At 36.3% G+C, this 21,139-nt stretch overlaps 1 protein-coding gene across 2 annotated transcripts in view; it reads left to right on the forward strand.

Moving 5' to 3' along the window:
* The window catches only part of LOC101896948 (intermembrane lipid transfer protein Vps13D), a 203,976-nt gene that overhangs the window by 113,945 nt on the left and 68,892 nt on the right, over positions 1 to 21,139 (forward strand). The window contains exons 8-9 of one of the 2 annotated variants that reach the window (XM_059131498.1): positions 10,349 to 10,459; positions 10,514 to 10,868. In XM_059131498.1, coding sequence (XP_058987481.1) covers positions 10,349 to 10,459; positions 10,514 to 10,868 — 466 coding nt within the window. Of the gene's footprint in view, positions 1 to 1,055; positions 1,373 to 10,348; positions 10,460 to 10,513; positions 10,869 to 21,139 lie in introns of those variants that run through there. The other variant, XM_059131499.1, reaches the window with a different exon arrangement.

A 21,139-nucleotide genomic window follows, 5' to 3' on the forward strand; every position in this document is an offset into this window, starting at 1 on the left:
TGCTAACGATCTAGAGGAGGAGCGATGAGGTGAAACATTTTGTGATGATAACGATTTAGGCAAGAAAGTAGGAGAAACAATGTTTTTGGGCAGATTTCTTCGAATATGTTGAATACATTGCAAAGTTTGTATTCTTTCGGTGAGAAAAGCATCTACTTCTGGCCAGGAAGGCAACAGGGACTTATTTTTGATACTTTGCTCCCACAAAGTAAAGGTGGTTAAAGGCAAGCGCTGCAAACAGATATGTACAAGAATTGGATCCCACTGATCCGTGGCGACGTCATAGACGGCCATTGTAGCAAGAACACTATTTATTCCACTTTGAATATTTTTCAAACCCGAACTAGTTTCGATTTTTAGTGTAGGAATGTCAAACAAGTTTTTGATGTGGCTATTTACTATGATGCGCTTATTGTCGAAAGCCTCCATCAAAGCTTTCCATGTCAATGGAAAGCCGCTATTGGTGAGTGGAAATCTCAAAACTATGGTTCTGGCCTCACCAGTAGTCTTCTGCAAAAGATAGGAGAGACGCTCTATGTTTGAAAGACGTTCATTTTTTACAAAGAGTATGGTGAACAAATCACGAAATGTGGGCCAAGCGACAAAATCACCAGCAAAGACTTCGATATCTAGAGGTGGCAACATGGAACATTGATTATGGAAGGATGGATTGGAGCAACTATTATTGGGAGAAGATTTGGAGAAAACATCAACGGGTGGAGAAACAGACTGCACAGGAACCGATAAGATAGATTCGCTCGAAAGCAAGCCTGAAGGTGATGTCACATTATCATTATTAAGTGCAATAGTGGAGTTTTCAGGAGGTAAGGTCTGAGGAGCCACAGCAGGGGAACAATTATCACTGATTGGGGCTTAAGGCGGTCAAGATGCTTTTTATGTGGTGGTCAAACACCAATGGTATGCAATAAATGCATTATTGTATTTATCCTCAACGACATCAAAATGGTCAGCCTGTGCTGTCTCGGATGCCGTGAGGTAGTTTTTACACTCAGTGTAAGTGTTCTGAACCTTTTCCCATATTTCTTGAATTTCAGAAAGACGATTTTCGAGGCTGTAAATAGTAAACTGTGTGACCTCAATTTGTTCGAAATATTCAACACTCCTCAGAACAATGTCAGCGGCTCTAGTAAAACGCGTGAGAGGAGTGAACGACATTTTGTTACTAAATTTATAACAAAAACAAACAGTATGCAAAGGAAATAAAATTCGAACAAATGTTGCCGTGGTCCAAAGGAAATAAGAAATTTCCACAAATAAAAAACTCCAAATACTTCAAAATATGTTATAAATATTGAGGATATAGCAGGGTTCAATAGGAGAGAAATTAAGAAAATCTTTTCCTATGTGACAAATATTACTAAAATTGCTCCAATATAAACAAATTAAGAAAATAAATGATTTGGTAATGCCAACTGGTATTTTGCAAAATGTATTTACAGTTTTCAGTACTATCTTTGTACAAGTATTTTCCAAAAGTCTTGCAAAATGAAGTATTTTTACAAAATATTTAAAGCTGAAGTTGGTAAACTTTTAAAGTTTATGCCGAAAGTAAGGTATATTCTTCCAAAAAAATTCAAAACTCTACGGAGAATCACAATCAGTATCAACAACTATTAATAAATTGCCTAAACAATTTCCAGAAAAGCCACAAAAAGGAAAAATTTCAACGAATATATGTTGCTAAAATATGTGCAATGAATGCCGTATGTAGGGTGAATTTGTCCAAAAATTCCAAAAAAACCTACAACCACTTGATAATATTTCAATAAATTATCAAAAAAATAGATTCAAAAATAAATTACAAAAATTCACAATTTTTACTGTTTTACCCCACTGTGTCGAACCAACAACGGATATCGCACAAAGAGGAATAAAGCACAAGCGACGTCGGCAGAGAAATGACTATGCGTAAGCAGCTACGCACTAAAGGGCTGCAAATGTGACAATTTTCTCTATTTATGCCATGGATAGAAAACGCTCGTCATGTTGTGCCCTGTTTGATCAAACGCATAACAGTACGTGACATCCAACCAAATGCTCGATGTCTCGTCATGTCGGTCACAATCAAACCCATCGTCATAACATGTAATGACCAATAAAAGGGAATGTTGAATAGTGTGTCATACAAAAATGTTCTATGAAAAAAACAACAACAATTATGAAACAATTGCCAACGAAAAAGACACACACGTGATGAAGGCAAAGCGCAATCGCTACCTGATTTTCCGATATGTGAAAAAAGAAATTTTTTGTAATAAAGAATTTTTTGGCGAATACTAAAATATTAAAGGCACTTCTAATTGGCTCACACAAAATTTTCACATTTCGTGGTTATTGACGAAACAATCTAAAATGTTAATCCTTATTACAAAACAATAGTCCCCTGAAAGTTTTTCTTTTCCATTGTTCAATTCTGTGCATATTCTTTAATTTTAAAAGAACACAATATGTAGATAGAAAATAGGCAAACAATATTTACCTCTTTTTTATGACCAACATTTTATGATAATCACCAATAAATTGAGATTGTTCAGTATATATTTAATTTTTTCTATTAATTTCTTGATGTCTATGCATTTTTTGTTATTATACTCAATTTTATATTTACGCGGTGTTTGTTACTTCAAAATTACAGTACACACAAAAACGAAAGTAACACACACACACGCTCTCAATATTTAAGCACACGTATACAAATGACACACAATTTGACGATGACACGGTTCGATGTCATCGTTGACACCCTGCATTTATGGAGAACACCATGCAAATATTCGAGTCAGCCATGCCACGATCGAACCTTAGACAATGGCACACATGAATCAAAATGGGGGATGTTGTTGGTTGTCATTGTTTATCAAATACATAGCGCATGATTGAGTAGACAAAGTCAGTGTGTCGAAAAAAAGCATAATTCATACAATTCGTCTTGTGCAGGCCTTTACTACGCACCGACACAACAAGCGACGCCACAAATGATCCAACAGTGAGAGTTGGAGATCAAAACAATTTGTTGGTGTTTTAACTGAATATCAAACCGACGCTTAAAAAGGGCGCATGGAATGATGGGCTACTGTTGTTGTAATGTTTTGCAATGTAAATTCTAAACTGAGTATCGATCGACGTTTAGAGAAACGAAGGTGATTTACAACAAAGTGAGGACGACAAAATAACCAACGACTGTTATAACAAGTGTTTTGTTTTTGCAAAAGTAGAACAACAAATGCTTATTACAGGGCTCAGCCTTTAGAGGGGAAAAGAAATGTTGGAGTTAGAATTACAGTACAATTTGGTTGGTGAGGAATGCAAAAACAAATAAACAAAACGACCGAAAGTGATGAAATATGTATGTGTGCTGCAATAACAAATGTGGTGATGCATATTCTTGTGCTAAGGCGAGGGAGTAGGGCAACAACGAGGGGAACACTTTCTATTCTCATAAAGGGTCCAACATTTGAAATGAGATTTAGAAATGAAAATAATGAACGAAGCGAGCAAGAGCACCAAATATTTTTATATGATCAACGCGACGACGGATGATCAGTACAAGGAACTACTTGTTGTAGGGGAATGCACTTAGTTAAAACAAGAAGTGTTAATATAAGTCGACCAACTGACTTTAGGATGATCAGTACAACGAATGCAATTTAATGCAACAATAGTGGACTGTATTTGAATTGCAATGAGACACGCGAAGGGTGATTGAAAATCGACCAATATTATGTTTTTTCGAATGAAAACAATTAACTTACGCACTAACAAACGCGGGTAGCTCACATCAAATAGAAATCTGAATTTACGTACCTGGTTTTTAGTCTTATGTATGTTGATGATTATGATGATGAGAGATGTTCCAAGTAATCTCCATCCAAATAAAGGGAGCAACGACAAATGCAAGGCAACAGGCTTCTATTCGGCTCGATGCGACCAATGTTTAACTCAGGGGAGTGGAGGAATGGCAGACAGCGGCAACAACAATGAGAACTCCCCAGAGTTATTATGTGATGGTGAGAGGTTTGGTGAGGTGCGGGTGATACGCGTGTGTGGTGTAGGATAAAAGAAAGACAAATGCAAGAAATAAAACACAGAAATATAATTAGTGGAATTGAATATAAATTCATGGTTTTATTGGTGATTCTTTCTTTTCTAAACGACAAATTACCTTCAGTAATTGGGGTGGCGACAGAGGCCGTGTGCTTACGTTTTCGTTTCTACAAGACAAGTGAACGCAGAGGTTCTAAGTGATCGCAGAGGATCCCTTGTCTATTTCTAATACATATGCAAATACAGACAAGTGAACGCTGAGGTTCTGAGTGACCGACTGAGTGAGGGTCCCATGTCTGTATATTATTACAACTACAACTACTTCTAATGAGAGCAAGGTGAGCCTACCGCCAACAACCAATACCCAGCGGCGATCCGCTCACTACGGTATCCGCCAAGGGAATTGTAGAGGAGATGCCAGTGTGCCAATCAGCATCCGTGATTGACGAGTATTTGAAAGTTGTGGTGGAACGTATCGAACTTATACAGTCTCCTTTGGAACCTCGGGCCTTGTTTCCGTCGGGGTTCTTCTTTTTCTTCCTCTTTCCTGTGTTTGATACGGTAAGAACAGTGCATAATTCCGTCGATGGTGCAACAGCCGAAGCTGTTTTTTCATCATCAGGAATGTTGCTGCATACCACCACAGCCTTGTTGGTAAGTTTGCCCCAGCTGGACTCACCTTCTTCACGAGTTCTGTAAGGAGAGACAACATCCTCCTCAAAAGAACATTTTGGCTGTTGCGGATGATTCTTTACGAAATTCCGCACTGCTTTTAGGTTTGTCTTGATTAGTGTCTTTTCCCTCTCCGTAATCTGTAGGGGAACAGATAGACTAACACCATTAAATCGACTTAGTATTTTAAGTTCATCATAAATATATATACTTTATGGGGTCTATGAAAAATATTTAGAGATGTTACAAACGGAATAGCAAATTTAATATACCCTTCTTTCCAAGGTGGAGGATATAATTATAAGACAATATTTGCCGTTGTGATGTGAAGGTGACGTTTGTCAGTTTTTATTGCCGGCACTTGAGAATAATCATTAGTAAGAAATAACATAAATTTGGATATAAATAAAAAGAATGTAATCGGTCTGCTTTAATAAATGTAGCTTGTTTATTGGAAACTATCAAGTTGCAGCGAATAGCGCGTTACGCCTTTTTTGTTCTCAAAGAGCATACATTTTCTCTTTGACAAAATTTTCTAATCATAACTTCATAATTTTCAGACTCTTAAGGCATTTCTATATTATTCAAAATTTTCCATTTTTGGAAAGAATATAAATATATATATATAGGGTCCGCCATATACATTTGTTTTAACTAGGGCTTATTTCGTGAATGGTAACAGTTAGCTCATGCCTAATTTGAAAGATAATTATATTTATCCTTCCGCTAAACGAATATGGTTGTGTATACGCTTGTATTATGCTGGGAAATATTGCGACATTACGTTGAACATCATGGTAATGTTGCAGAATGTGTGTGAAAATTGCAAATGGATTTTGGAAGAAGAGAAGCACTGCCGCATGGAAACAAGCAAAATTGTCGCATTTGAAAAGCCGACACACCCAAAACGAGTCACTGCGGTTTTTGCCCAGAGCCACAAGGGGGCCATTTAAGTTATCAAAAAAAAAAAAGAGTAGGATATCGGCAAAATTTTGTTCCAACAGGATGGCGCTACGTGCCACACAGCCGAAGTTAAACTTTAAACTTAAGTTTCCGTCCTGATTTTGAAGATCGCATTATCAGCCGCAGAGCTGATGTCGGTTGACCACCTCGGAGCTGCGATTTGACATCGTTGGACTATTATTAATTGGGTGCCGTCAAAGATAAGTGTTACGTCGATAAAAAATGATTTGCCGAAACCTGTATTTTCGATTTGAAATTCTACCCCTCGTTGGACGGAATGAGAGGTTTGTATCGGATTTGTGTTGTTGCAGCTTGTATATGGCTACTCCAATTTCAACGCAAAACGTCATATAGCTAATAGTATGCTGGAATGGATTTCATTAATTTCGGCAGTGTTCAATATCTGTAGATTTCAACTGCTGCTGTAAAGTGATGAGCTCAGCTATATGCTTCATTGGGTTGTGTATTGTTGTGTTTAGTAAGGTGAACTTTCTGGTCGATAAGATTGTTTCCAGTGGATTTAGCGGAATTGTTAAAATACAATTTAGCCCAATATTTTAAGTTCCAGGAAAGTTCTAATTTTGTTTTGTTGTCTAGGATGAATGTCTCTAATTGGCAAGCTTCTGACATTTTTTGATGGAATTTTTTGCACCTAAATTTAATCGGTCTGCTTTACTAAATGTAGCTTGTTTATTGGAAACTATCAAGTTGCAGCGAATAGCGCGTTACGCCTTTTTTGTTCTCAAAGAGCATACATTTTCTCTTTGACAAAATTTTCTAATCATAACTTCATACATCGAACTTAATTTTCAGACTCTTAAAGCATTTCTATATTATTCAAAATTTTCCATTTTTGGAAAGAAAATGGGGAAAATGTTATCTGTTACACCAAAAATATTCAAAATTTTTGAAAATGACCGAAGAGGATATTAGGAATACCACTGCAGAATGGGCCCATATCCAATTTTTCTGCCCATAACTATTTCAACGTTTCCATGTGTAAACCCAAGAAACCTATAGTAACCTCAATAGCAAATTTCAGAAATTCAGCTCTATCCCAGCAACAAATTTAGTAACATTTATTATGCATATCCAAAACAATCCTCACCTCTCCATCCTAGACACCTTCCACAAGACCTGAGATCATAGAGTGTATAAAGAATTTATTGCGACATTGTTCCCTCTTTGAGTCGTAGGGCATACCTGATTGCGTGTTCCTCTACGTGAGAGAGAGGATTAGCGTGACTAAATTTTACCATATACGCATTTTGTAATAATTGCAAAGTTGTACAGATTGATTAAAATTGAAAAAAACAACCCTAAAGCTAAAGTATTGTAACTTCAAATGTGGGAATAACAAATGCAACAACTTGTTTGACACTTTACTCACAATATCTTAGTTTATGAAGAAATCGAGACATATAGATGGAACGGATAGAATAACTGTATCGAGTTCTTAATATGATTACGTTTTTTTTTTTTTCATTCCAAAACACAAACGTTATTCTCCCCAAAGGCTGTATATATGAATTTAAATTTTGAAAAAAATTGCACATTTTCAAAATTATTTTATTTATTATTCAAAATAATGCATACACTTACAAAAACTGTATATGTGTTACTATACAAGACTACTAAAAGAAAATATTGTATTCGGGTTTTTGCTATATCCTACTAATACTGCGTACTAAAGGCCTGCACAAGACGAATTGTATGAATTATGCTTTTTTTTCGACACACTGACTTTGTCTACTCAATCATGCGCTATGTATTTGATAAACAATGACAACCAACAACATCCCCCATTTTGATTCATGTGTGCCATTGTCTAAGGTTCGATCGTGGCATGGCTGACTCGAATATTTGCATGGTGTTCTCCATAAATGCAGGGTGTCAACGATGACATCGAACCGTGTCATCGTCAAATTGTGTGTCATTTGTATACGTGTGCTTAAATATTGAGAGCGTGTGTGTGTGTTACTTTCGTTTTTGTGTGTACTGTAATTTTTAAGTAACAAACACCGCGTAAATATAAAATTGAGTATAATAACAAAAAATGCATAGACATCAAGAAATTAATAGAAAAAATTAAATATATACTGAACAATCTCAATTTATTGGTGATTATCATAAAATGTTGGTCATAAAAAAGAGGTAAATATTGTTTGCCTATTTTCTATCTACATATAAAAAAATTTAAAATTAAAGAATATGCACAGAATTGAACAATGGAAAAGAAAAACTTTCAGGGGACTATTGTTTTGTAATAAGGATTAACATTTTAGATTGTTTCGTCAATAACCACGAAATGTGAAAATTTTGTGTGAGCCAATTAGAAGTGCCTTTAATATTTTAGTATTCGCCAAAAAATTCTTTATTACAAAAAATTTCTTTTTTCACATATCGGAAAATCAGGTAGCGATTGCGCTTTGCCTTCATCACGTGTGTGTCTTTTTCGTTGGCAATTGTTTCATAATTGTTGTTGTTTTTTTGATAGAACATTTTTGTATGACACACTATTCAACATTCCCTTTTATTGGTCATTACATGTTATGACGATGGGTTTGATTGTGACCGACATGACGAGACATCGAGCATTTGGTTGGATGTCACGTACTGTTATGCGTTTGATCAAACAGGGCACAACATGACGAGCGTTTTCTATCCATGGCATAAATAGAGAAAATTGTCACATTTGCAGCCCTTTACTGCGTACCCCGCGATTAGCAGAACCACATAGGCATAGGCAATGTCCCATTTTGTTCCAGATCATTGAATGTGTTAATAATGACTATCAAGCACAATGGTATCAATGCATTCTATAGGTAGCTGGGATGCAATAAGTTTTGAGAAAGAGAGAGAGAGAGTTATGAATGGATTAGAGTGTGACATTGTTAAAGAAAGTGAATGGCTTGGTTTATCAGCTTTGGAAATGTAAGTGAGAATCGTAGCTATTCCCATCGAAGCATATTGTAGCATAATAGCTTCTTGTCCAATTAATTTAAAGGGTTTGAAAATGTCTATGACCACCTTGATTTCGGGGATGCTTACAATTTGGACTTTGTGGAATCTGGCAGCGCCATTGACGGAAACTATATTGAAGGCAATCTTCGGTGATATGAAATGGTACACTCAGAAGATAGCTTCCAATCTATGGGACCAATGATCTCCTCCCTGAACCTATTTTGAAACGTCGCATCGTTGCCCCTGTTACATATTTTGAGATTATATTTTTGAATAAATTATTACTGTCCCGTTGAAAATGGTAGGCATCACAACCCTTACTACCCAGCTCAAGGATCAGCTTCCTTATTCCTTGTCCTGGCGGGTCGGGTTGTTCATACGGCATGTCGAGAAAGCCGTTATATCTCCTCCGCTGAAATTACTTAAGAAGATTAAGTTTAAGTTTTTCTTATCTCCATTGTAGGTGGCGTGATTGAAGCCCAGTCACCATATTTATATAAATATAGGGTTCTTAGACTAGTGCTACGTCTCTAGGGCTATGCTGTCGGCAGCAGCCGCTGGGGCCTGTCCTACTGGGACCACTTTGTCATAATTGGCTTGCTCACCGACGAGGCTGAAACCGCAAGTTGTGGCAAGGAAGTTTGAACTGCCGGCCTCATGGCCTCAGGATATTGTTCTTCAGTAGAACGACCTCTCTTCAACGTTGAGCGTGAAGCGGATTCGGCTTTCTTCGAATCCGCCTTTTGCCTTTTTTTTCCGGGAGCTTTTGACACAGCGGTGAAAGCACATGCTTTGCGGTTGCAGATGGTTCTACTCGAATTTTTGTATTAGCTTGAGGTTTAACATGATCAAATTCTTCGTGGTGGTGTCTTGACCAATAAACTTTTTACAGTATTTTACTTACTTCCCTATAAGCCCTCCTCGCTTTGGCCTCTATTCCCTCATTTGATCCATTTCTGTGTTAGATGGCATGACAAACTCGCGGAATCGTGAGTATTAGATGATACTGTCAGCATGCCTAATCCAATTCTTCAGTGGTATATGTGAATACTGCTAAATGTTGACTTCAACGTGCCAGAAATGCATTGTCTGCATTAGACTTACAAGGTAAGACATCGGAAGTTGTACCATTGTCCTATGAAATTACAATTATTCAAGATCATATTTTAGTGTTTGTTGGAAGTTTTCGATGGAAAAAGGTAAAAATTAACCTTTATTGATTTCAATCGAAAACAAAGTTCGCTCATTGGGCGCGAATAATTTCTTTTATGTGTAATCAGAAGTTATTACATATATTACCAATATTTTAACAGCTATTTTTAAACCATATATCCACCATTTTTGGTCAACATTGACGTAATTGTTATCGTTATGGAGGCAAAACTATTCGTTTCAAAAATAATGTGTGATGTAATATTTTAGTTCAAAGGCCACTAAATTAGGAAAATGGATGTGTAGTTCAGAGGATGTTTTCTCTAACTTGTTAACTAGGTGCAAAACATCCCGGATACATCACAGCTAACGGCCTCTAAAAAATAGTTGTCCATAAAGCTTTTTTTGTAATTTTTACTCACATTTTATTCAATTTTACTCAGCCTATCCGTGTGTGTCAAATTTCTCACCTACTCTACAAAATGCATTTGGAAACACTGATTCATATAATTTTTTTTCTTTTTTTTTTCAGAAATTTTGTAAAATCAATACGGAACAAGGCTAGCAACATGGCAAAGGGTTTGGCCCATCATATTGGATCAAGAAACGTTGAGAACAGTTTTAGTAAATTTGGTGAAATTTCGTAAGTACTTAAGATTTTATTTTAAATAATTATTAATTTGATAGATTTTTTCAGTCTCGATATTATACTCAGTACTCCTGTATTGGTTTTGCCTAGATCCTGTCAGAGCAATGAAGTTTTGGTGGCAAATTTAGGAAAATTTACCGTATGCAATAAACAAGAAAATTATGTTCAAACAAATCCCACAGAACACTCCAAAAGGATAACATATTTCATCGACGTGAGAAATATTAATTTATTTTCTTTGAACACCCAGAAAAGAAAAAAGAGCGCATTGCCAAAAGCAAATGAAATATATTCATGTCAAGAAGATGCAGTACCAATCCTTCATAATACAGCCCTACTGTTTCAATTTGTGTATGAATCTAAGTCTCTCTTACCACAGAATTCCATAGAAGATACGATTTTGGTAAGTCTTTTTAAGTTAATAGTTCAAATTAATTAATTTATTCCTTAAAAAATTATTTTAATATTATTGTAAATGTGAGATTTTTCGACCTTTTTTCAAATCCTTATTATAAAAAAAAAACTTTTTTACCTTTAGACCAGTTGTTAGTTTTATTTTAGTAGTGATTAAAAATAGAAACAAACAAAAAACTCTTATGACACCAAAATTGTTTACTTGTATACAATAAACAACAACTTAGCTTAAAACTATGATAGGATTCATATCATCGTCGGTAGATAATATTAGACTTGCTTCATGATTTATTATAACTAATCACTGTCGCACTATGTCGCGAGTTCATATTAACGGTGGCCTAAAATAGAAGATGATAAAATAGAAGGAAATATAAAAGTATATATTGGAGAGTTAGGTGCACGTTTTCGAATAGTCCTCATATTCGGTATATTGTTGATTTAAGTCACATTTTATTGTCTTTATTTATATATAAATAATATTAAAATGTTGATTTATTTATGTGTACAAGTTCATAATAATGCGACGTTATCAACATACTTAATTTTTGAAATTTTTTGAATTTCACGCAACAATATTTTGACATTACATTTCTTTAATTTATTATACATCGTAATATAAAGAAGTCCACAGGCCCACAACTATTATTATCTAGCTAGCTATTTGGTTGTTGTGTAGTGTGTGACAAGGACTGTTTTTTATTCTATAGGTTTACTTTTAGCTCTGTGGTCATATTTATGACAACTTGGCCTGGTTTTTAATTTTTTAACGTTGGAACTGTCGTCATTACATTTTATTTTATGTACCACATTAGATTTGTCATCTTGAGGTATTTCTGATTTTGTTCTGCTGATTCAATTATAATAGACATTGAAATTGTGTTTTATCCTGTTGACCTCTGGTACAGTGACAAAAAAAGCACAAGATTTTATTGCATAGCTTTAGTTTTATTCCAACTTATTATAAAAAATTGAATAAGTTAAAGACGAAAGAGACAAGACAATAGAGTTCATCGATTCATCTAAACTAGCAATATCAAAATATGGATATCATCTGTATGTAAAAAAAGACTGCACTTGCTATTAGCAACTGAGTGCACCATATCATTAATAAAAATAATACATAAAAAGGGACTCGAGATAGAATATCGCGGGACTTTACATTGGACACACAAATGTCGGAAGAAACTCCTAAATGAACAGTAAAACGAAGACCTGCCTTACATATATGAAGCCATTAAATAACATGCAGAATCCACAAGATTAACAAGATAACAACCCAAACTTAAATTTTAAACTTGTCAAGAGAATGGTTGATCGAATCAAAAGCCTTTGACAAGTCAAGGACTAACAATTGAATACATCCCCGATCATATCAGGAATTCCTACGGCAACGCCGCCGAAAACCAAACTGAGAACTCTAAAGAACCTACGATAATACGAGAAACTCAATAATTTCATCTTAAGTAATATCTTCAACAACCTTCGGCATAACACGTAGAATGCTGATGGAACACTGATTGGACTTATCAAATGACTCGCCCGTTTTTGGCACAGGCACTATACAAGCAACCTTCCACGCTCGCTGAAAAGTTGATGTCATAATAATATATTTGAAAGAATACTAAAAATGACAAAAGATATATGGGAAAATACGCTTACAAAATTTAACGGACACGCCATTATCTCCCATAGTTCCTGACTTGTTCAAAGCTCTTGCAATATCACAACAAAATGTGCAATAAAACCGAAAAACACCATCACCTTCATTAGCCTCATTATTACAATTGACCACGACCGAAAAACAATATTAAATAATGATTCGATTAATGATTATTATTCATACGACCAAAGAAATCATTATAGAACTTACGCCTCTCATTCCTAATCACAGCTTTACAACGATTCCTAAATACACAAACACATTTCCTATCATTACCACCACATCAGTTTCTAACTACGCATAATTTCTTGGATCTTGGAGCAGAAACAAAGGACAACAGCGTGTTAAAGAATCAATCACGTCGTGTAGTTGAAGATCCATATCAGAAGTGGGTTTTAGAGGATTTAAATTGAAATCTCGAAAAAAATATATATTATAAAAGCGTAATCAATCTCTCTTCAAGAAATACACTCAGATCAACAAACCAACAAATAAAGACACTAAATGATATAACTGGACATCAGTCCTGCAGCGGGAAACCTAAATACAACTCCGAGGACGGCATTCATTTTATAGTATCCAGTACGAACTCTAAATACCAAATTTGAAACAATTACGGTGAATAATGTTGCTAAAATTATTAAAATACCGAATATAGGGAGGTACAGTTATATGGGGGTTATACGAAGAAGTGGACCTTGCACAGAAAATTTTCTGTCCTACGCTGTAGTATCACTTTGGAACTTCAAATACCAAATTTGAAACGATTCCGGTGAATTATGTCGCTAAAGTCATCAAATAACACCAAATTGGAAACAATTCCGATGAATAATGTCGCTTAAATCATCAAAGTACCGAATATAGGGAGGTACCGTTATATAGAGGCTATACGAACACGTGGACCTGCACAGACAATTTTCTGTCTTAGGCCGTATATCCATTACGAACTTCAAATATCCCAATTCCGGTAAATAATGTCGCTTAAATCACCAAGATACCGAAGAAAGGGAGGTACAAATAATAGGGGCTATACGAAGATTTGGACCTACATGACATATTTTCAATACCAAAAGTCCTGCAGACATAATGCACATTCGATTAAAATTTTATTAACCTACTTCATTTTGTTCGGAAGCTAGAGTGATTTCCACAGACGGACGGACATCGCTAAATCGACGTAGAATTTTATGCTGATCAAGCATATATATGCTTTGTAGGGTCTAAAATATATATTTCGAGGTGTTACAAACGGAATGACAAACTTAATATTCCTTCTATACTATGTTGGAGAGTATAAAAATTATAAATACATTGGCAGCAACACACGTAGCACCATCTGACTGCTAAGGATAGGTTCGAGCAATTTTAAAGGCCCTTGTAGCTCAAATGGGGAAAAGGGAATTTCTTGTGTGGAGGGAATAAAATTTCACAAATACCGCTCTACGCTTAGATATGTAACAGCAGTGTTGCATGTCACCAAGAGATGGGAGCTACCCACATTAATCACCTTAAAAGTATCGAATCTATTAAACCTGCATTTAAGCGCGTTGTTTATATACCATAGCTCACAAATTTTACCAGCAAGCTTCTTCTCAGCCGCCAAAGCCGTGCGGCAGAGATTGCTATCTTTAGCTCAACTACAGATTTTTTAAATTCAACCACATCACGCCTTCCTTCAGATATTTGAGCACTGAAATCAAACAGAGCATCAGTTTTGCCTCTGAACTTAGGCAGACATCTAGCCATATACATTGTTGCGGGCCTTGTAAACGCAAAATCCTAAGTCGATGGCTAAAAAAAATTTTGCGTGGAAGTGCTTTAGGAAGTGGCCTTTTCGCCTACATGGTGGCCACAAACCATGAAATACCACTAGCTCCCAGTATGTGCTAGAGTTGGGGAAGCCAGTGGTAGCTACAGTGAACACTCCCGGATGGGCAGGCCACTGTAATGCATCTCGTGACCTGCCGTGTTCACTATTTTTTTTTTTTTGTGGATGGAGTAAATAATGGAGACACCTAGGCACTGAAAGGGGGGTAGACATAGTATCAAGTATGTCGTTTGTTTTTTTTTTTTTGGCGCATTAGTTCGTTGTGGTGTAAGAAATGGTGGGGGACTGGATTGTCATGCCATTAATCCGTGGTCCACACTGATCAAAAACCCCACATGTGAAATGCTGGAAACAACATTCTCCACCATTGGAAGGCCAAATAACCGCTGGGGAATACTTGCCTCTATTGAAAGAGTTTGAAGTTCCCTGCATCTCATCATGGGGGCTATACCTGCAACAAAAAGCTGAAAAGAAAGAAAAAAAGTATTACAGTATTTTTTGCTTACCTGCACAATCAAAAATTGCACGACATCTTGTGCAGCAATGCCCACAATGCAGGTAGCTTTATTGCATTTATCTGCACAATGAAGCAGGTATCTTTAATTTTACTTACGTGCACAAAAAGTGCAGTTATCTTTAATTTTCTATTCGTGCACAACAAAGCAGCAGCATAACCATCTTTTAGTGTGGGAGAGGAAGCGAGAATATGTTTTTAATGCATGCTCTTTTCTTGTGTTGTTATTGTTTTTGCGAATACAAAAACAAAAACGAAGTGGTAGTTTTTAGTGTCTTTTTTGAGTTTGCAAAAAATTTTCTTGTGCAGATAAATACAACTTTTGTAACCAAATTAAAAAAAAATTACCACATTTTTGAGGCAGGAATGTCCAATGTGCAGCTATCGATTGGGTACTTAAATACAATTCAAATAAAGGGATTCAAAAAAAAAATGGCATAAAAAAAGTTTTTTGGTCTGCAAAGGCCAATGCGCAGCTAATGTTGATGCAGGTAAATAGAAACCACTGTAATAAAAAATGTTTAACTAGATGAAAACTGGAACGATACCGCTTGGTGTTGGCTGTTGGTGTTTTGCGTGATTTTGACATCTTCGTCATTTTGACAATTGGATCATATGGTGAATCTAAGACTCCAAATTTTAGGAAGTGTTCGGATAACCAAAAGATACGTTTCGGAAAAAACAGGGCGTGAAAACATTTAATGATACGGTATTATCGGCAAAAGGGGTTGTATTTAAGAGTGAAAGTTACTCTTAAAAGGTTGGGAGAAAATGGGATTTCAGAATGTTGCAAAGGGTTTGTTGCAGATAAATCTAGAGGGGGACGACTTGTGTTAGGAAAAAAGGGACAAATCTTGAGGGCTAGGAAAATGGCTAGTAATGGAAAGGACACTTTTTTTTTCCAACCTATAAAAGGTAGTACTGATGTGACAAAAGATTAGTTATTTAGTGGTGTTGAGCTAATAAGACTTTTAATGCGCATAAGCGAGATATATTGACGTTATAATTTGCAAAAAAAAATCTTTTGTTTTATGAACAGAAAATTACAAATAAACGTCTAATTGGTAACAAGGTAAAAATATTTGAAGTAAAAGAATGGAAATGTGCAAAAATGTTAAAAATTATGATACATTAGGTGACTGTGAGGTAGGAGATAACAAGCCTTAAGTGTCAAACGTTGATTGAACTTCTTTTCATAAATATACTCCGACAAACAAATAAGGTAAGAAGATGAGGTGCTAGATATGGACAGGAAAAAAATCCAACGTAACCATTCTTGTTTGATTCGGCAGGTCGGAGTCGGTAAAGGACAGCGACATCTTGTGGGCAATAATCACATTAACACCACTGACCAACATCCGTAGAAAACGTGGAAAGTCCCCTGTTCACAACAATATAGTGTATTCCGAGTACCATCTATGGGTAAACTGACACATTAAATTAAATCTCAGATCAAAGCTCAGCACTCGAAATAATACCCAATATACCTCAAACTTTGATTTTAAGCTGTGAAGTCTCCAACCCGTTTATTAACGTCACAGTGTTCCGGAATTACATATAACCCTCTAACTACTTAAGTAATTCCAACCCAACGAATTCTTATTTTAACTGTTAAAAAGTTGCGGATGTGACGAAGTATTGTCTTTGGTATTGTTACACCTCATCGAAATTTTAATGGTCGCAGAGGTGACCCTGGAGTATCAGACATCGACAATCATATCACGAGTTTTATTATTATTTTTTCTATCACGAGTTTTATTATTATTTTTTTTACGAACAACAAATACATATTTTTAAGTTTTTTTATTTGTATTCCTCTACGTATATTAATTGATATTTTAAGTTTATATATGTGATTTACTGTTGAAGTTAGGTACGTCAACTTTAATGTTTTATTGAGTTTGGATTTGGACATTATTCGTTTACGTTCCTAGCAGGCAAGTTTTGAAACTGCTCATCGGATCCCCTTTGAGTCCAGTGTAGAAAAAGAGCTCTTTTTTGGGTGACGTTAGGTTGGGTCGAGCACTCGAATGTGTAAAGCTTGTTTATTAGAGGACCAAAGAAAACATTAGAGTTATCTTCTAATATAGTCAAAAGACCGTTCGTTTAAAAAATTTAAAAAAAAAGAAATACTTATTCAACTCCAATCCTTAAAGGAAAGACAATAGAAATATATATTTACTTTATTCTAATTTCTTTTAACGAGTTATTTTTATTATTATAGTTTCATTTATATTTTTTATAATTTTATTTATACAATTTTGTGTTAGTTTTTTTATATTAGGTTTAAAATTACTTATAATAAAATGACTTAATGTATGCTTAAAGAAAAAAATGAGGATGTGTTAAAGAGTTGTTAAGGAGGGAATAAGAGAGAGGTAAGTGGTGTGGTATTGTGCGGAAAAAGGGGTCATCAGGACAAGGAAAGGAAGAGATGAACAAAAGTATGGAGGACGGCAAAATGGCCTGTATGCCAACGGACGTTATGGACTTGATGGTATTGTGTTCATCATTATAGTGTTTTTCTTTTGTTGCGAATTCCCGTAGTTTATTGTTGTTGTTCCTGAACCGGATGTTGGGATGGGACTCACCCCAATGGGAGTCGGGAGTTGGAAGCCTGTGTTTTATATGGAAAGTATGTGATGATGAAAGTATGTTGTGACCCGCTGATCGGAAGGTTAAACGGTTTCGCACAAATTGTCTTGGATAGATAGCATAGAATAGTATCCGTTTGAACTTTAATAGTGACCCAGATTCATTAACAGTGTATCCGCTCTGGCTTTAACCAGAGGGCAGATGTATCCGTTTAGATGAACTGGAAAGCTTTAACGTCCTCGCTGGGAGGCGCTCTAATGAACGCATTAAATTGTTATTTTTTTCTTTTTTATTTTATTTTTGTTAGTGTTTGATTAATCCGTCATTTCCATAAAGGCCACAATAGCCTGAAACTGCACACACCACTCCTCTCCGAAAAAACCTCCTTTAAAGACAGATAAAAAAATATTTATAATTAGAATTGTGTTTAAAGTGTATTTTTGCGTTGATTAAAAGAGGTAATGAGTACAGGTACTAGGTCCAAAGTAAAAGCTAAAAAGAGAGATAGACCATTGTTATTTGATTTAATAGAACCAGAAGGAAAGGAAACCAAGATACCCAGTGACTCAACAAAAATGTCTGGAGAAACAACTACAAGTGGCAGTAACGTCCATGATTTTTCAGAGACGATAAATAGCCGAATTCCCTAGAACCTGTGTTCTTGCAAGGTGCCTTGGACCAAAATAGAAATGTGTAGAATACAGACCAAATAAAGGCCTTAGACCAAATAAAGGCCTAATACAGCCCAAATAAAGGCCACGATTAATATGCAGAAGATCGTTCAAAATACGGTTCAGTCTACACAACCTCTTGCGAAGGACCAATAGCTCTAAATCCAAACACCAATATAGCTCAAAATGCTTCAGCCCGACACGACAATATTCCTAATCATTCTCGTAGCAATACCGTTCCAAACAGCGACGCCCCAACGGCTTCCAATAATAGTTTACCCCCAATAAGTACTTATCCGGGTAGACCACTCCCCATTGAACTAACCAAGGGAATAAATAACGTTCGTATAAACAAACTGGGATTTTGTTTATAGGTTTGAGTATTTCCAGAAGCAGTATAAAATTCCCTGGACTGAGATAATTAGGGATTTCCCACTTTTGGTCTCCCGTAGAGCAGAGTCGTGGTATTGGCTCCTCCAAAAGACCCATCAATTTCATGACTGGGAGGAGCTAAAGTACAGTTTATTGAGTCAGTATCAATCATCTCGTTCTAATTTTGAGATTCTTACTGACCTGGCCCAAAGAAAGCAACACGCAAATGAATCGGTAGATAGCTTCTTCCACACAATGGGTCAAATCCGAACAAAATTGGTTCAACCAATTTCGGAATTTGATATGATCAAGATAATGAAAAAGAATGTGAAAGAAAACATCGGGGGAATTATCTACCCGATACAGGTCACCTCTGTTGAGCAACTCCGAATCAAGTGCAACGAGGCTGAAAAAAACTTCTTGAGGCGAGAAAATAAACCAGCCTTTACAACATCTCGACCAATTAGACAAGTTAGCGAACTTTACGAGGAAATGGACTTAGTGGCAGAACAGTCATATGGAAATGAAGAAATTGAAGTGTCCGCTGTGACTTGCTGGAATTGTAGAAAAAAAGGACATAGTTTTCGTTAGTGTGAAGATACCACGAGATCCCTTTTTTTGCTACAAATGTGGCAATCCTGGGACTACAACGCCAAAGTGTGGTATTTGTCAGCAGGGAAACTACAAGAAGCTCACGTCCGAATTACAACGCCGGAAAGTAATATCTCCAAACATTAAACTACAGAACAATAATGAATGTCATGACGCAAAAACCTATGCCCAAAGTAGGCATCAAATTTCGCTTGATGAGCGTCAGAAAAATTATAATGAAGTTAGGGATAGAATATTCGGGGAAATGAACTGTTCAAATCAATCAATTAATTCCCAAAGTTCGTCAACAAATTAGAGATAAGAGAAGACATTTTTAAATGATTGTCGAAGCCATAAGCCGAAGCAGTAATAGCAGTGATCCTAGACCTTTTGCCGATGTTGAAATCGAAGGAATCCGATTTAAAGCGTTGCTAGACTCAGGGGCCTCAGTAAGTTTAATGGAAAAGGCTGTAGGGAAATTATACAAGAATTAGGAAAAGAAGTAGCACCCATATTTTCTAATGTAAAGTTTGCCGCTGGGAATCAGCACCGAATAATCGGTAAAGTAAAACTAAAAACCAAATATAATGAGCTTGAAAAGGATATTGAATTATAACTACGCCCTGTTTTATAACTACGCCCCTGAGGTAATTAGAGTCGATGAGATGAAGGTAGATCAGATTCAAAAGGACATGGTCGATAGAGAGAACTATAATTTAAACACCCATGAGTTAACACCACAGAAACAGGAAAGACTTGATAAAGTCTTCAAGAATTTTGATACATTCAAGGAAAAAGGATTGGGCAAAACATCCTTGGATAAACATTCCATTAGGTTGATAGACGGCGCCTGTAACCTGTAAAGGATCGCCATTACCCTATATCTCCTGCAGTTCAATCCATCGTATATGCGAAAATAGACAAAATGCTTACTTTAAAGGTTGTAGAGGAAAGTGAGGGTCCGTGGTCCAATCGGACTCACGGTAAAGGACGCGTATCCGCTTCAAAATATTGATGGCATCTTAAGCAGAATCGGCGAGACATACTACATCAGCAGTGTTGATTTAAAGTTTGCATTTTGGCAGATAGAATTAGATGATGAAAACAAAGCATACACAGCGTTTACGGTCCCTGGTGGACAAAGTTATACCATCACACCTGAAAGAAAACGTTTTCGTCTATTTAGACGACCTGCTGTTCATCTCTAGTGATTTTGACGAACATTTGCGTCTATTATGGGAAGTAGCAGAGTGCTTAAAGAAAGCTAATCTAACGATAGGTCTTAAGAAATCCCAGTTCTGTTTCCGCGAACTGAGGTATTTGGGATTTATCATTGGTGATGGAAAACTAAATACGGACCCAGACAAGGTAAAAGCAATTAAAAAGATCGCAGTACCACGTTGCGCAAGAGAAGTTAGAAGCTTCTTAGGGACAGCGGGATGGTATAGGCGTTTCATTAAAGATTTTGCTACCATCTCCGCTCCACTTACCGATACCCTCAAAAAGAGTAAACAATTTAAAATCACTGAGGAAGCTAGAAAAGCTTTTGAAGCATTAAAGAAGGCTTTGACATCTGCCCCAGTCCTCCGCCATGCTGATTTTTCAAAATATTTCTACATTCAATGCGATGCTTCAGAATGTGGCATTGGGACTGTGTTGTATCAACTGAATAATAAGGGGGAAGAACACCCTCTAGCGTTTTATTCACAAAAGTTAAATTCATGTCAACGCAATTATAGCGTAACGGAAAAAGAATGTCTGGCTGCGGTGATGGCTATCAAGGTGGCTACCATATGTGGAAGGGATGCCATTCACTGTATTAACGGACCACGCTTCTTTAAAATGGCTCATGTCCTTAAAGGATTTAACGGGAAGACTAGCTAGGTGGTCATTACAATTGCAGGCATTTGATTTTAATATAGAACACCGGAAAGGAAGCGATAATGTTGTAGCGGACATTCTGTCGAGGGCTCCAGTGACCAATGTTAGTGAAATCACGAAAAATGACTACTTAGATTCTGAAACC

This window comes from Musca domestica, unplaced genomic scaffold (genome assembly GCF_030504385.1).
Source record: "Musca domestica strain aabys unplaced genomic scaffold, Musca_domestica.polishedcontigs.V.1.1 9, whole genome shotgun sequence".
NCBI lineage: Eukaryota > Metazoa > Arthropoda > Insecta > Diptera > Muscidae > Musca > Musca domestica.